General features: G+C 35.3%; 1 protein-coding gene across 1 annotated transcript; it reads left to right on the top strand.

Moving 5' to 3' along the window:
- The first annotated feature begins 343 nt into the window (after positions 1-343).
- LOC148946767 (protein scylla-like) lies at positions 344-1,731 on the top strand. The gene is made up of 2 exons (XM_089097108.1): positions 344-398; positions 1,298-1,731. Exons 1-2 carry the CDS (start codon positions 344-346, stop codon positions 1,729-1,731), a joined length of 489 nt encoding a protein of 162 aa, XP_088953234.1.
- The last annotated feature ends 16,981 nt before the right edge of the window (positions 1,732-18,712 follow it).

The raw sequence follows: 18,712 nt of genomic DNA, 5'->3' as shown, positions 1-18,712 counted from the left end.
GTATTCTCTAAGGTTTTTCTTGGGACAGAGTCTTTTTGAATAGCTCTTAGTGGAGGAATCCACTCTCCACCTCCTGAGTGTCTTGGTATGCCTTAAGATATCAGATTACAATGCACTAGTTCTAATTTCATCTTTCGTGTTATAATTAGCTCATTTGGAAACCTAATTCTGTAAAATTCTGTTTCAAAACAAATGTCCTTTTATTAAAAACAAGGGCGGTCGAATGAACTTGATCCTAATCTGTAGGTTAGGTATATAAGGGTACTTGAAGAGCCACTTTTTAGCATTTTAGCTTCTTAATTGTTATTAAACGATAATACATCCAATTACTTGTTCTATAAGGATGGCAAATAAACAGAGGACAAACTATATCTTGACGTCTGACATTTATGATGATGGTAAGTACTGAATCTTTAACTGTAGCATTTACATACTAACTCATTTACATTCTAATTCTTAATCTTCTGGATTAAGTTTTATATTTCTGTTAGATTATTTTGGGCCATTCTTACTTAAAAGAAAGACAAGACAAAATATAATTCAGGCTTCATTAATTGACTACCTTCCTTTTTCCCTTTCTATATTTTCAAAATAACTTATAATTTTGTCTACCGCACTAGTAGACTAAGCTAAAATAAAAATAATAATAAAAAAAGTGATAATAAAATAAAACCGAATGGTCAAATAAGTAGCTATTATGAAAACAATGTAGTTTATAGCTTAAATTTGGGTCCTTTTTATAGTTTCATAAATAAGCTCTAATTTCTGTAAGCTGCTCTAATTCATAGAAAAATTTATCATCTATTTTCTGAAATGGACTAGAAAATTTGCAAGTTTTATTAAAGTAATTATTTCTATGACAGCAAAAGATATTTCTTTTTCTTGTACAGTAAATTCGTAAGAAAGAACTTCTGTTAAGATATTCTACGAAAGATTCTTCTTGTTACGCTTTCTTTTGACATTTTTTCTGTCTGTTTTAGTATTCATTTATCAATCAGTGAAAATATATGTTGTCTTTATGCAAGGCCGTGTCCAGAGAATGTGCTTTTTTTAAGTTGTTTTTTTGTAACCCTTACCCCCCAATACAATTTCTTTCGTACCCACCCCCCCCCCCCCAAGAAAAAAAAATTCTGGATACGGCCCTGTCTTTATGTTTAATGTCACTTTTCGTATTAGTTCTTGTTTATGTTTGAGAACTTTTTGTTACTGTTTCTCTGAACATTTTTCTGCAGCTCTTTTCTTATGACTTAAATTAAATTTGTAGTAGCTGGTCTTTAAATGTTATTTTCTCTTATAGTGTGCTTCGAAAGAGAATCAGAAGAAGGGTTAGAAGAGAAAAATCTTCTAAGTGAACTTATTATAGAAGAACTTGCTTACGAGACATCGAAACTTAATCCGAACTCGCAACTAATTATTCCGGAAGGTATGGCAGACTCTTTTGCTGATTCCATCTTCAAAATGGCCCAATATGAGCCATGTGGTATTAAGGGCTGTGTTATATACTTCTATCTTGATAGCGGTAAAGATTCAGACAAACCACGTGAGCTAGCAAAAATCCGGTGTGATGATTACACTGTTGCCATGTTTGAGGTATATGTCACTTTGCATAGAGAAACCAGCCGCTGGTTGAAAATTGTGCCACAAATCTTTAAGAGCTTGAGTGGCAGTGCAACTCCCATTGTGATCAACAAGAACTATACTATTAGTCTCAAAAAGCTTTTCAGAAACTAAGAGGGTAGAAGATGTTTTGGCGTAAATTCTAGTCAAAATCGTGCTGTATCCGTGTCTGTGATGATCTCTATATGGTCTCTGTTGTGTTTATTTTTTGTTATAGCTGTGAATGCAGTTCTAGTCAGATAATTGATCTTTGTCTTTCTGCCCTAAAAGTTGAATAAAATTCGAATTTTTCTTATTCTTACGCTTACCCTTTAGACTTTTGGAGACCTTCTGGAAGAATAACTCAAAAAACAAAAGTTTTTCTGGTAGATGTACTGAGTGAAGTTAAACTTAAAACGAACAAAATTTATTGCTTTGTAGTTTAGGTAGCATATATATGCTGAATTGGTTCAAATAAACAGACTCGTGATATTTTCCCATATCGGTACCTTTCTATAAACCTAAAACTTTACTGAAAACACTAGGAGCAAAAAAAGTCCTTAAGTAACCTACAGAAAATAGAAACTAATTTATAAGGCTCTCAATCAGGGTTGCCAACTTTTCGGTCCATGAATATGTCTCCTAAGTATCCAAAATTATGTCATTTTTAGCCAAAATATGTCCATATTTCGTCTTAAATATGTCCAAAATATGTCCATCTTGAAATCTCAGAACCTTGAGGATATTTTACTTATCAATTGGGATATTGAACAAAAGACGCTTTGGAAACATCTTTCAAAGCGGCCAGTCAACAACAAATATATTGAAAACAAAGAAAACATTTCATACAAGCACAAAACTCATAAAAAAGTCTTCTAGCGAGAATTCAGCTTGAAAATTATGTTCAGCATGAGAGTCAGCCTTATTTCTTCCTTTGCTAGCTATTTGCCAATCGGAGTATTTCTTGCGCATTTCAAAATGTATAATCCAGGATTCCAGCAACGTTACAGAACGCCAAATTAGTTGCTTGACATGCATTAAACAACTAGTCGTGTGTATTAGAATACCATTCCGTCATTTGGTTTTGATGTTACCAAGTAGCGTAAACTGTCTTTCAGCAGCTGCTGAAGAGTGTGGCAGGCCACATAACGTTAGCATAAAATCACAAAGATCCTTGTATTTTTCTTTATCCTTGGCACCCTTACATTTTCTTAGGGCAGACCAAAAAACTGATGGATTTGCTTGCTCAGAACGGAAATTGAAAGTTCTAGTGCCCTTTTTGAGTGACCAAACAGAATGGAGGGCAACTAAGCCCCCTCTCACGCTCACTTTTTTTGCAAAGTCACCGGATAATAATTTTTAGATAGCCATTTTGTTCAGCATGTTCGAAAAATACAATAACTATGTTTTTGAGGATGACCCCCTATGTCCAATGTTTACATATAATATTGGTTATTGGGAAGTATATAGAAGTTTTCAGGGCAAATTTTATCTGGTAGTTGGGGAGGGGGGTGGGGTTTTACGTGGGAGGACCTTTCCGTGGAGGAAAGGACATTGCTATGAAGGGGGCGTCGGATTTCCCACCATTATTTAAAAAACAACAAGAAATTAAATAAAAAAAGAATTTTTCAACTGAAAGTAAGGAGCAACACCAAAACTTAAAGAAACAGAAATTAATACGTACATGATTGGGTTCGCCCCCTAGTCATTACCCCACTCTTTGCGCTAATTTTTTTTTTAGTTTCATCAGAGCTATTTATTCTAATTAAAGGCATTTGTGATTAAGGGCCATTCATAGGAAACTGGAAGAAAATATGAACTTTGGCGTAAAGAGCGTGGCATTGACTAGGGGTTAAGTAAGTTAATTCGTAAGTAACGTCAGATCAAAAGTACGCGAAAGCCATTTAGCCAAAAAAGTAAAATTATTATGCAAATTTCGTTTTAATTATTCATGTACGGTGAGCCAACATCAAAGCTGCATTTATTCAAAAACGTTCAGAAATTAAATTAAAAAAAACAAATTTTTCTTAACTAAAAGTAAGGAGCGATATTAAAACTTATGACCAACATAAATTATTCCGTATATGAAAAAAGCTGTCCGCTGCTAAAAAATATATATATATATATATATATATATATATATATATATATATATATATATATATATATATATATATATATATATATATATATATATATATATATATATATATATATATATATATATATATATATATATATATATATATATATATATATATATATATATATATATATATATATATATATATATATATATATATATATATATATATATATATATATATATATATATATATATATATATATATATATATATATATATATATATATATATATTTTTTTTTTTTTATATATATATATATATATATATATATATATATATATATATATATATATATATATATATATATATATATATATATATATATATATATATATATATAATTTTTAAAGTGATTCCACTATGCTTTCCCTCCTTAATGTGCAAAAACATAGTAAAAATTAATTATTTTATGTGCATTTTGCCATGCATCACTCTTTTTTCAACTAGTATAACCGTAAATCAAATAAATGCTGACGAAAGCAAGAAACGGGGAAACATATGGGAATAATACAATTCGTCTATCTATACGTCTGCATATTAGAGGCGCTGGGAGGTAAGTATTGCGAGCCTTCGTCTTTGGTGTTATCAAATCATTGCTGCTACTAGGAGTGCTAGTATTTTCCAAGATTGAATTAAAATCTTCATCTTCTCCTTTTTTAAATGGTGTCGGCATTGTTAGAGGACTAATACATCTAATGTGTTCCATTACTTTTGTTAGAGTTTGCTTACTGCCAATAACACTTTTGGGGAAGTTTTATGTATTTACAAAGCTGTATAGATTATTGTCAAATGTCCTTTACGATTCGTGACCATATCGCAAATTAAAAAAAATAGATTATAACTTTTTCCCTTAATTATAATTCGTTTCCCAGTGCTATCAACTTTAACTTGATAATCACCACCACTTTCCAACATGAGATATGTTAATACTCGCTTAATCTATTCTCGTTAGGTCACTGGCAATAGGTTTCCAATTGATGTCACTATGGAATTCAATTTCTTCTCCTTTGATTGCACTGCTGCAGAATCTTGAGGATACGTTTCCTGTTTATGGGGATCTGTGACGGCGATGGCGGGTCTCTACACGATAAGGTCTATGTTTTTCACACGTCGTAATGTATCTTGAAGTAAAACTAGCTTTTTATCCTCGGCAATATTTTATCATTAATGAATTTGCTTAGATTGTCTTCAAAGGGTTCAATTGGTGAAAGGACAAGTTCTATTGGAGTCAATTTATAGGGTTTAGCCATCGAGAGAAAACTGTTTACAAGTCCTGCAACTATTGGCAGTAAAAGTGTAAAAAAGCTACCACCCGCTTGAAGGAGATGTTTTCTTTTAAAATTTTGTCCTTTGTTTTTGCACACCAAGGCACGTACAGTTGAACGATGTTGCTTTTTCTGTTGTCTAACACCTTCTGGCAAGTATACATTGCACTCAGTTAAATTTAAACAAAGTTCAGATATTAGATTAATGAAATCATTGTCAACGCCATGCTTGAGCATGGCCTTCCTGAGTGGTGGTTTTGAAGTGCATAGAACGGAAAATAAATGCCTATTTTCGTGTAGTTTCTTCAATGTCGTGATGGCAACTAATAGCCTTTTCTACTATTCATCAGAAGATATACAGTAATTTCCTTGTCAAAAATATCCGTGACTACACGTAAATACTCGGGCGGATTCTAATTAAGATATAGCGAAATGTACCCATAGGGCTTATTTGTATCCTCGATGCACGCTGAAAGTAGAAATTCTGGAGCACCGGGATATATTTGCTTATTCAGAGCTATTGGAGAACTAGAATCACGAACAACTCGGTAGATAATATAGATGGTGCAATTCAAAGCAAAGGTTCTCATACATTTTCTCTGATGAAACAGAATGTGTAGAACAAGGGTTATGGAAATGTGTTCATGATGAGAGCGAACGGTAAACAGTTGTAGCATTTCCTGTGAGAACTGTTCAATCAATTCAGCCAAATTATCAATAATTAGTCGTGAGCTTGGTTCAATACTATTGAAAACATCAAGTCCCCGTATGAGTTGTATTGGCCTGAACGTGGCAGTGGCAATAGCTTTTATTTAATCGTATGACTCTTCCCAAATACTATAGCAATAGTAAATTTTCTTTGGTTTTTTCAAAAACATTTTATTACAATTTTTAATAATTTTAGCTAAAAGTGTCGTTTTCCCAGACATTGATGAACCACAAAGAAACGATCTGAATGGTGTTTTAAAATGATACATACTGCTGCAGTTGTCAACAGTCAGACTACAACTAACTGTAAACCACACTTGTCTAATGAATAAATAATAATTTTTCCATAGATCTACCTATTCAATAACAAGAACAACAAAAACATATTTTTTTCCTTTATTGACAAAAACAACTTGAAATACAGCAATAGTTTTCATTTATTTTCAAAAACAACTTAAAATACAGCACGAATAGCAACAAAAATAATTTACACTTATTGACCAAAAAAAACTTAAAATACAGCATGAACAATAGCAGTACAGTTGAACAATTTTTTAGACTATTTACAACATTTAAAAGATGAGAATCCCCCCCAAGGGCCCCCCCCCCCTCCGGGGCCAAAGGCCGGGCCAGGGCAGAAGGCCAGCCGTGGGTATGACACCCTCTCCCTATCCCCTGGGGTCGCTCAGAAAAACAAATTCTGCATACAATAGCCGCTGCTGCAGTTAAGTTGATGTAGCCCCCCACCCCCTATTTTTATACTATTTAAGGTTTTTAAGTTAACTTATCCAGACCAAGTTGGTTTCGATAGTCCGCACATTCAACTGGATCTGAAATTCAATAGTGGCGGTGGGGGAGTACTTTTATACCCTTCTCGAGCACATAGACCTGGTCGGATATACATGACATTGCATTTTTTCACTCTAAGAGTATTGTTTCTATATTGTAGAGAGGGAATTGCTAGCACGTTTGCTCTTGGCACTAAACAACTGTCTACACAGTTTCTGTAGACACTCATGTCGAAATCATTTTTTACAAAGTGTGTAGGCACCCCTTTGCATGCCTGCTTTACATCCTTGCCGTGTGTTCCCACACAGTAAACTTTTGGACCGGTGAACACTCCATTGGATATTAAATCACTCCCCGTCTCTGATTTTAACATTAATAGTTGATTGGGGGCCTGACGTTTCACCAACTCGGGGTAGAGGAACTCATTCCAATTGGTGTACTTCATCGGCGAGCTGATGTGCACCCCATTTTCCAAATCTTTTAATAAACCCCCGGTTTTAACTTTTAACAACAGAGAATTTGTGTCCCCATAGTAAACCTGAACCTTCCCCTCCCTTGGCCATTGTACCTTACACACATTTTAAAAGAACGATAAGACGAGTTTTTTGGAAATTTCCAGCAGTGAACTACCCCTAGCTGTATTCTTATTTTGAACAACATTTCTCTTTTTTATGTGTAGAAGAACCATATTAGGCTCTATGCTCGTGAATATTGTAAAATTAGGGTCGGCAATAATTCGTACACATTCTTTGGGGCATGTTACGACGAAACGGCATGTTTCGTACGATTTCACACATTTTCCCAAAAGCTGAATTTAAAATAAGTTTGTACATTTCTTTTTCGACTTTACTTTTTGCCAGTGAGCGTTTACTGACAAAGGTGTCAATAACTACGCTACGCTTTCAAGTAGGGTTTCTGATTGAATTGCAAGGCCCTGTGTATTTTTCTGACCCTGAAACCATTGTTCAACATGTATCACAAAAGCACATGGTGAACTATAGTATTCTGTTTCGGGTCCAGATCAACAATTAGTTTCTACTTGGAGGGGGTCCAGTGCATCCCCAGATCCTAGACCAAAGACCGATTGTATGGACTCAAACAGTCCTTGGTCACAGGTCTATTCACACACGGAAAAACAAAATCTGTTACTGAATCGTGAAGCTCCAATGATATGTGTCCGTCAATTTTAAAGAACCATCCTTGTGGACCATATCCCTCGACAGTGTGAATGTCGGGGATATTACAATGATTCTCAAACTATTTGTAATTGCCACATGGTAAACAGTAGTGATACATCGCCGAGGGGTACAATGATTTCATGTCAAGAAAAACTACATTAGACTTTACACCGGTGTCTTGTCCAGTTGGATCCATTGTTAGGACGCGATCTCCATGAAAAACATACCCCGATCTCATCGATCGTTCTACAAAAAGGTGTTGATCCACATCAGTGATTAACCCTATTTCCTCCCTACTAATTTTTGGAATGAAGTCCATCACCAAATGAGGAGTGGAAAAATGATAGCAAATATCTAGTCCAAATTCTGAATAAATTTGATCTGTGTTTTTTCAGACAATATCCAAAAGAGTTAACACATCACTGGCCAAGTACACTCTACAATAATCCCAACATTTTGTACAATTACCCTTAGCCCATACCTTCATGGCAAATTCATATTCTTCGGCAGTGCATTCACTATTGGTAAGTAAATTATAGAATGCTTCAATTGGGGGTAGTTTCTCCTCATTTAACCGTGCGCCAGAGCAGTAATAGTCATATGCATATATGCCTTTACAGATCAGTAAGTCATACATTTCACTGCCTGGAAAGCGCTGTTTAAGCTGAGGAAAAGTATCAAAATTGTCACTTTTCTGCACTTGAATGAGTTGACTCAAAGCCTTAGGGAAGAAACTATATGAATCTAAATCCTGGATTTTGTTCCAGCAAATATGCCCATTATTCATTACCTGCCATTTCAACTCTAAGAGCACCAGCTTGTCAGTAGAATTTGGGATAATAGTGTAGGTAAATGAGCTGTTTACCCAGGGACTATCTACTCCCCTTACCTCTCTCTGCATACGTACCAAAGCCGGTAAAATAAATTTCAAATCATAATTTGAATTGTGAATGACAACCGGTATAAAAAACAGCTGGCTTACATTCACATTGCACGATTGGTGTGCTACACCTCGAAAATTACTACCCCCTGACAATATTTCCCACCATAAGTCACTATGATCCCTGACTTTCCCCTTCCCCCCTCTTTTCCCCCTAGTCCCTTTCCACTTAGTCCCCTCTTCAAATTCCCCCTTACAAACCCGACATATTTTTTGATTTTTAATAGCCAGACGATGCCCTGCTAACAATAACATCGGGTAGTGAGTATTTCTCAAACTAGAAATAGCTCCATTTGCAGTGACACTTAATTTAGTCAATGCCTTGATCATGCACTCATTCTCATCCAATGTTTCGACTATTTCTAACAATTGCATTGTGTTAGAGCTGTCTCTTTGTGTATGAGCACAGGAAACTACTATGGCTTAATGTTCTTTGAGACGATTCGGAAATCGGGGGTCGTTCTCATTCACTAACTTAGCTTCACAATCCAAACTTATTTTATTGCTTTGCAGGAGAGTATTATGGAAATTTTTTAATCTCAAGATTGCCCTGTCACCCGAAACTGTTTCCACCGATTGATATTCGTGACGCTCGCAATGCTTCATATGATTTTGTAGCTTTAAATCACTACGAAATCTAGACAGGCATGTTGGGCAGTAATAACACACCCCAAATTCCTTACCCCCTCCCAGAACTCTACTATATCCGTCATAGGATTGAAATTGCCAATTGATTTGGGCTCTCTGGGCGGTGTGTACAACAACCAAACCCAATGTTGCACCAATTCAATCGACAGGGCCCTTACTGGGAATATTACACCCTTTGTATTAGAACGCATACCCTCTTGAAATTCCGTTTCGTATTGGAGCACAGTAATATCAATATTTAAATGGGCGTTGGCCCGTTCGAAAATATCAATCGACCTGAGTGATACTGGAAATTTTCCCTCTAAACTAAAGAAAATCTACTGGGGGAAAATCAGATCCCTCTTCCCCATGCACGGCCCAGTATTCCAATTTTCTCTTTGTAGCGTCATTTTGTAAAGGTTCGAAAGCTGATATGAGGAAAGCGTACATGCAACATTTTTGGCCTGTTTTGAAACCAATTTGTTGAACGCCCTGATATCCTTCTAAATCGGGATTATATTTTAAAACTATAGCCCTCTCCCCCACCCCACCCCCTCTTTCAATAAAATATTTTTTTAATTTATATATATTTACACTTAAATTTTCAATAAATTAAATAAGGGAACCACTCCCATTCTCATTATAATTTTCGAGATGAGTGATAATGTTGTCAATCCATTGCATAAGGACTGTCTCATAATTCTCCAAATGAGGATAGACCACCAGCATCTCGGTGTGTACATAATGGTCGTACACTTCACTATGACCCTCATTCAAATAAGATATTTTTAAAACAACTGAGACCTTAATACTGTCCCTACCCCCCCCCCCCCCCAACTGAATCTGATTTAATAAAAGTAAACGAATTTTTTATACATATTCATGAACAATGTAAATGGGTTCGGTTATAAAATTTCCCACCATAAGTGAATTAAACGGATCCCCAAAAGTTGCAGTATAAACGACTATTGTATTAAATATCGAATTTGTTTGATGAAATTCCGGTAGTGACGTGAATTGCATATCATTATTTTCCCACTCTTGTATATTATCATCACCACCCCCTCCCCCACTTTTTTTTAACAATAGGGCTGGTCTGTGCATTAAAATCTCCCAGTTCACTTAAAATACCCTCGAGTGTATTAGGGCTGTGACAATCAGCCCAAGCTATTTGTTCTTCAATTAAATTTGATTGAATAGTGACTATATTCATTAAATCAGTGGGGGGATTGTTCTTATATAACTCTTTGGTACAATTATCTAAAATTTGTATAGTATTCGGGCTTAGCCATGGTAAGTCGCTCATTGCCTTGTTCAAGTGTACTAGTGTCTACATCTATTAATTAATCAATAAATTGTCAATATCAGAAGGTATTTCATCTAAGTTAACACTACCATCGCCATAACGTAAGAATTTACCATATCGATCGTCGATAGCTGGTATTTCAGTGTCCTGATTGTCATAAAATTCCATTGCCCCTTCAATGAGTTCATATAGTTCGTGACTTGTTTCTTCAGCTGTTAGAGGGACAGTGCGTATGGAACCAATGCAACCTATAAAAGAAAATAGCTTGTTTTCAAATTGTCTAAGACACCCTATTTTTAAAATTAGATTATTATTTTCATATCATTTAAAACATGTGCTTAAAAAACACTTAGTAGTAGCAATATCTGTGTGTACATAGTACGATTTGGTTAATTCATTGTTTCCCACTCTATATTTCCTGAAAGTTCCTATTGCCAATTTAATAGTGATATAACATATTTACAATCTAAAACAAGACAGAGTAGGTTTTCATTTTGTTCATATAACTCCCAAAAATTTTATATAAATACTCTTTATCTGCTTTGGAAAAAAACCGGGGTCTTTACTTGGTATTCTAACTTTTCAGATCATCTCCTGAAAATAGCCTATTTTCAATGTCTACAAACCAATCTACTTAGAATTACATCCGTTATTGCAAGTATGTTATTTTCATGATTTTCCTGAACATAAGATAAATGGTGACCATTAAGTCTCGCATCTCTTATCGAAGCCTTTATTGCGCAAATTAGAATCTTGTATTATTTCAAAGTCTAATGGTACAATTCTCTGTCCTTCAAATCGACTTGGGAGAAAAATCATTAGTGACAAATAAAATTTAAAACTTACTTTTAGATTTGAAACTTGAATGTTGAGGGCTGAAGGAGGCTCATTCTCTCCTTGTATAGAGGGTTTTGCTCTTGAAGGCCCTGTCAACGCTTGATAGATGGAGGATGGACCAGCAATGTCGAAGCCATGTATAGGCAAGGTACACTGAGATGAAGGTCTTGGCCAACGGCCATACTGTAGAACAGTTGCCCTCAGAGGGGTTTTATCTTGGACCCTAGCCTTCTCTTCAGGTGGGGGACATTGCTCAAAATTGTCCTTAAAAAGAAGCGAAAATTTAGTATAAAATGACGTCCCCTTTTTATAGAATAAAAATTATTACCATCTTCTACAGAAGAAAAACAGAATTTATTGAAAGGCATAATTTTGTCTAGAAAGCATCTGGCATTGTCAAAATTTGTGAGAAATACACTGCGACAGTCAGTAGCTCTATGGTAGAATTTTAACCATTTAGAAAAAAAATTTAAATACACTCCATACAGGAAATTAACCCGTAAAGAAGTAGTCATGTGTTAGAAATGCTCCTATCTTTACCCTTTAGAAAAAATTTAAATACATACCTAGAGATTCAACGGATTTAAAGCAAAATGAGCTGTATTTTAAAGCTTAAAAACTATCATTATTCCTCTAGGGTCAAAAGATGTATCAATTTAGATCATTTAAATGGACACGCGCTTCAATAAGCCTTCTCATGGCAGATATGTATCTTTTTCTTAATCCCCTCCCCATATAAATACTGAGTACTCAAAATGGAAGCAGTTAAATTTAGTATATGAAAATATTTATCATAAGGAACACCTGACCCCTCTTGCAATTCATAAAATTTACTATAGAAAAATATGTCGCTAATTTGACCTGAAAAAAAGCATCTTTTCGTGAAACCATTGCTATGCTCAAGCGCAAATTTATAATAGATTTAGCAGGCCGGATGTGCATTTGAGGGGGTGCGATAACTAAAGTTTTAACCTGTTTACTAAGCTGATTAAGCCACCCCGAAGTATTAGCGGCTTACCGTCATGGGAGAGTGATATACTTAAGCCAAGGAGTTGACGGATGTTAGTTGACCCTTTTAGCTAGAATATAGAAACATGAAAATTAAACATATTTGCCGAAAGGGAATTATTTCCAATGAAAGAATTAATCGTTAATGGTTAGGTTTTTGACACAGTAAAAAGAGTGTATTTACGCTTTCTAACAACTATAAACATCGTGTAGTGGAGTTTTTTTTTGGAGGGGGGGGTATACCCTGAATTTCAATATATTGGAAGGGGACTACAAAAATGATTTTATTTGGAAAAACAAAAGAAAATTTACTAAACAAGACTCACATTATATATCTATGCAGCTAAAAATTCCAAGTCTACAATATTCGATGTTCCATTGTGTCGTTAAACGATATGATACTTTAAACACAAAGCGTATTCGTTATAAACAAAATATCAAGGTTGAATTGCGATTTCAGAGAAATCCATTGACCTAGAAATAGGTGTCATTGATCCTGTCCCGTTAGACACTCAAATCCAGCAATGATGTAAACTTCTGTTCGGAGTAATAGGCTTAGAAACGTCAAACAAGTTGACCAACAAACAGAACTATGAAACAACATCAAACCATATAACCATGAATAAATTATGTAAGTTTTGTATTGGATAATATGTTCCTACTCACACCCATTTTTCTCCAAAATCGTTATAAAATTTGGCCACTGTATACATATAGTATTTGTCATTGCGAAGTATACATATATTTTGTAGGGGGAAGGGGGTCATGCTTGGGTTGAGTTTAAATGAGGATACTTTTCGTGTATTGAGGGAAATTTCCAGGGGTGAACCCTCCAGGGTAAATCTTATTTTGGGGAATTTAACAGAATTCCTAGAAGAAATTCTTTTTATTTGTCTTTCTCTTTGCATACTCAATTTTGCATGTAGACATGCTCCGTATGAATTGTTCTGGGGAATCTTCAGCGTGTTTGGAATTCTGGGAAGTAGTTTCCACAGAAAGGGGGATTTCCGGGGAGATTGTAAAACCATTAGAACTTAGTCTTTTTCAAATGAAGGTACGCTAAGAAGAATTTTTCAGGCTGAATCTTCTGCGAGAAATTTTGAGGAGGGGGGTATTTCAACAAGGATGGAGTTATCCGGAAGAAATTTTAGGGGGAGGGGGTATTTTTGATATGGGAGGAACTTCCCATGGAGGAATTTCCCATAAGGGGAGAGAATTTCTTATGGAGAGCGAGCCAGATTAACCGGCATTATTTGAAAAATGATCAGAAACTAAATAAGAAACAAGTTTGTTTTCAACTGAAAGTAAGGAGCAACATTAAAACTCAAGTACTTATTCAGTTCTAAAGTTGCTCCCTATGTTCAGTTGAAAAAAAATTTTTTTTATTTATTGAATCCACAGTATGAACAAGTGTATGGGTTGGAGAAAGTGCTCGCAAGTGTTAAAAGTATTTTTCTGTTCTATTTTTTGGTAAAAACAGAAAAAAGCCGATTTCGTTCAAAAACAGCTGTTTTTTTTTAACACTTAGTGCTTAATGAAAGAAAAGTGTACTTGACATGTTTTGCTTAATTATCACAAATATAACGATAGTATTATTTGTTTAAGTCTATGCCGATCACTTAAGAGTAGGAGGGACCTAATGACTCCGACCGAGAGTGACGTCACAGTCAAATTATTGATCTACGAAGGGGACATATTTCTCGGAAATTGATTTGCATAATCGACGGGGAACTATCGATTCTAAGGGGACAGGGTCAATGACACCTTTTTCAAGGTCAATCAGGGGATGTTTCTAAGTGTATTGATCCACTAAGGGGAGAGGATTTCTGGGAACTTGATTCTATACAGGGGGAATACAATTTATTCATGGTTTATTGATCCACTTACAGGTCAATGACACCTCTTTCAAGGTCAATCAGGGATGTTTCTAAGCCTAATGGATACAGACGGGAGTGACGCAATATCTTCACGGATGTTACATAATTTATTCATGGTTTATTGATCCACGAAGAGGAACAAAGAAACAATATGGCTTTTCTGGTCTTTAAGTCTGAGATAAATTAATATTCTATTTTTAAATATGGCTTCCCTGGTCTTTAGGTCTGAGATATAAATTAATATTCTATTTTTAAATATGGCTTCTCTTGTCTTTAGGTCTGAAAGATAAATTAATATTCTATTTTTAAATATGGCTTCTCTGGTCTTTAGCTTTGAGAGATAAATTAATATTCTATTTTTAAATATGGCTTCTCTGGTCTTTATGTCTAAGATATAAATTAATATTCTTTCGAAACCTTAATAGTGTAACTAGGAACACATTAGATATATTTTTTGAAATTCAAATGAGATTCAAGATAGATTGAACATATTTTACGCGGGAAATGGTTTCTTGGGAATTTCAAATGTGACAGCGCAGGGATGCCGAAACGAAGGAAGACGCAGAAATTACTTTTAGGTGATTATTCGGGCGAAAACAAATTAATCAACATTTTAGAGATTTTTTGGGTGAGACAGTTTGAGACATTTTAGAAGATGATTTAGGGCGAAACTCTGTGGTCGTTATAATACACAAGTTCCATTTGAACAGTGTTGTAAGGTCCCTTACCCCAACCCCAAGGACCCCACACCCCTCCTCCCGACTTGTTTAGGCTCCCCCCATATTTTTACACTTTTTTTGCGCGCTTGAGACACAGAAGGGCCCACAAAGGAACCCCGCCCAACTTTGTTGCCCCCCCTCTTTATTTTAATACTCTTTCCTTTTGCGCACTTGAGACACAGAAGGGCCCCCAAAGGCCCCCCCCCACACACAACTTTTTGCAAAACTTTTTGCCCAGCTTTTTGGACTTGTAAACACCAACCCAGACATACAAACAAATAGTTTTAGATATACAAACAGAGACAGACAGGCACTTTAGACTTACAAGACAACAAAGACAACAACTTGTACTTGCAAACACCAACCCAGACATACAAACAAATAGATTCAGAACTAAAAATTAAGAAAGACTGGCACTTTAGACATGCAAACAACAAATACAAAAAATTGAACTTGCGAACACCATCCCAGACCTACAAACACATAGACACAGACATAGAAACAAAGAAAGACAGGTACTTTAGACATACAAACCAACAAAGACAAACACATGGACTTGCAAACACCAGCCCAGATATACAAACAAATAGATTCAGACATACAAACAGAGAAAGACGGACACTTTTGACATACAAACTAACAAAGACAAACACTTGGACTAGCAAACACCAACCCAGACATACAAACAAATAGATTCAGACATATAAACAGAGAAAGAAAGGCACTTTAGACATACAAACCAACAAAGACAAAAATTTGGACTTGCAAACACCAACCCAGACATACAAACAAATAGATTCAGACATACAAACAGAGAAAGGAAGGCACTTTAGACATACAAACCATCAAAGACCAACACCTGGACATACAAACACCAACCCAGACATACATACAAATATATTCAGACATACAAACAGAGAAGAAAGGCACTTTAGACATACATACCAACAAAGACAAACGCTTGGACTTGGAAATACCAACCCAGACATACAAACAAATAAATTCAGACATAAAAACAGAGGAAAACAGGCACTTTAGACATACAAAACAACAAAGACAAACACTTGGACTTGCAAACACCAGCCCAGACATACAATCAAATAGATTCAGACATACAAACAGAGAAAGACAGGCATTTTAAACATACAAACCAACAAAGACAAAATTTTAGACTTTCGAACACCAACACAGACATACAAACAAATAGATTCAGACATACTAATAGAGAAAGACAGGCACTTTAAACCTACAAACCAACAAGACAAACATTTGGATTTGGAAACACCAGCCCAGACATACAAACAGATAGATACTGATATATAAACAGATAAAGACAGGCACTTTAGACATACAAACCAACAAAAACAAACACTTGGACTTACAACACCAACCCAGACATACAAACAAATAGATTCAGACATACAAACAGAGAAAGACAGGCACTTTAGACATACAAACCAACAAAGACAAACACTTGGACTTGCAAACACCAACCCAGACATACAAGCAAATAGATTCAGACATACAAACTGAGAAAGACAGGCACTTTAGACATACAAACCAACAAAGACAAACACTTGGACCTCAAACACCAACCCAGACATACAAACAAATAGATTCAGACATACCAACCGAGAAAGACAGCCACTTTTGACATACAAATCAACAAAGACAACCACTTGGACTTGCAAACACCAGCCCAGACATACAAACAAATAGATTCAGACCTACAAACAGAGAAAGACAGGCACTTTAGACATACAAACCAACAAAGACAAACACTTAGACATGCAAACACTAACCCAGACATACAAACAAACAGATTCAAACATACAAATAGAGAAAGACAGGCACTTTAGACATACAAACCGACAAAGACAAACACTTGGACTTGTAAACACCAACCCAGACATACAAACAAATAGATTCAGACATTCAAACAGAGAAAGACAGGCACTTTAGACAAATAAACAAACAAAGACAAACACTTGGACTTGCAAACACCAACCCAGACATACAAAAAAATAGATTCAGACATACAAACAGAGAAAGACAGGCACTTTAGACATACAAACCAACAAAGACAAACACTTGAACTTGCAAACACCAACCCGGATGTAAAAACAAATAGATTCAGACATACAAACAGAGAAAGATAGGTACTTTAGACATACAAACCAACAAAGACAAACACTTGGACTTGCAAACACCAACCCAGACATACAAACAAATAGATTCAGACATACAAATAGAGAAAGAAAGGCACTTTAGACATACAAACCAACAAAGACAAACACTTGGACTTGCAAACACAAACCCAGACGTACAAACAAATAGATTCAGACATACAAACAGAGAAAGATAGGGACTTTAGACATACAAACCAACAAAGACAAACACTTGGACTTGCAAACACCAACCCAGACATAAAAAAAAATAGATTCAGACACACAAATAGAGAAAGACAGGCACTTTAGAAATACAAACCAACAAAGACAAACACTTGGAATTGCAAACACCAACCCAGATATACAAACAAATAGATTCAGACATACAAACAGAGAAAGACAGGCACTTTAGACATACCAACTAACAAACACAAACACTTGGACTTTCAAACACCAGCCAAGACATAGAAAAAAATAGATTCGAATAAACAAACAGATAAGGACATTCACTTTAGACGAACAAACAAAGTATGAAAAACACTTAGAATTTCAAACAGTAGTCATGACACACAAACAAATAGATTAAGAAATACAAATTGAGATTGAAAGGTACAATAGACATAAAAACCAACAATGACAAACACTTGGACTTGCAAACATCAGCCCAGACATATAAACAAATAGATTCAGACATACAAACAGAGAAAGGCAGGCACTTTATACATACAAACCAACAAAGACAAAGGCATGGACTTGCAAACACCGACCCAGACATACAAACAAATAGATTCAGACATAAAAACAGAGAACGACATGCACTTTAGACCTACAACCCAACAAAGACAAACACTTGGACATGCAAACACCAACCCAGACATACAAACAAGTATATTCAGACATACATACAGAGAAAGACAGGCACTTTAGACATACAAACCAACAAAGACAAACACTTGGACTTGCAAATACTAACCCAGACATACAAACAAAAAGATTCAGACATACAAACAGAGAAAGACAGGCACTTTAGACATACAAACCAACAAAGACAAACACTTGGACTTGGAAACACCAACCCAGACATACAAACAAATAGATTCAAACATACAAACAGAGGAAGACAGTCACTTTAGACATACAAACCAACCAAGACAAACACTTGGACTTGCAAACACCAACCCAGACATATAAACAACTAGATTCAAAAATACAAATATAGATAGACAGGCACTTTAAATAAACAAACAAAAAAGACACTATATTGAACTAGCGAGCATAAACACTGAAATACAAAACAAACTCATTCAGACATGCAAACAGATATCAGAAAGTACTTTTGACATACAAACCAACAACGACAAGATCATTTACTTGCAAACACCAGCCGAGACATAACCACAAATATATTAAAACATACAAACAGAAAAAAACAAGCACTTCAGATATAAAAACCAACAAAGACAAACATTTGGACTTGCAAACACCAATCAAGACATAGAAACAAACAGTTTCAGAAATACAAACAGAGAAAGAGAGGCACTTTAGATA

Source organism: Artemia sp. Qi Xiang Cuo, chromosome 11, assembly GCF_049724085.1.
Source record: "Artemia sp. Qi Xiang Cuo chromosome 11, ASM4972408v1, whole genome shotgun sequence".
In the NCBI taxonomy this organism is placed as follows: domain Eukaryota; kingdom Metazoa; phylum Arthropoda; class Branchiopoda; order Anostraca; family Artemiidae; genus Artemia; species Artemia sp. Qi Xiang Cuo.
Note: the sequence above shows the minus strand (reverse complement) of the source record. Positions and strands in the feature narration are given on the sequence as shown.

Excerpts from the sequence above, each read along its gene's own strand:
- LOC148946767 (XM_089097108.1), top strand. The coding sequence starts at position 344 with ATGGCAAATAAACAGAGGACAAACTATATCTTGACGTCTGACATTTAT. Across the intron at positions 399-1,297 it reads GTCTGACATTTATGATGATG|TGTGCTTCGAAAGAGAATCA; the intron begins GTAAGTACTGAA and ends TTTCTCTTATAG.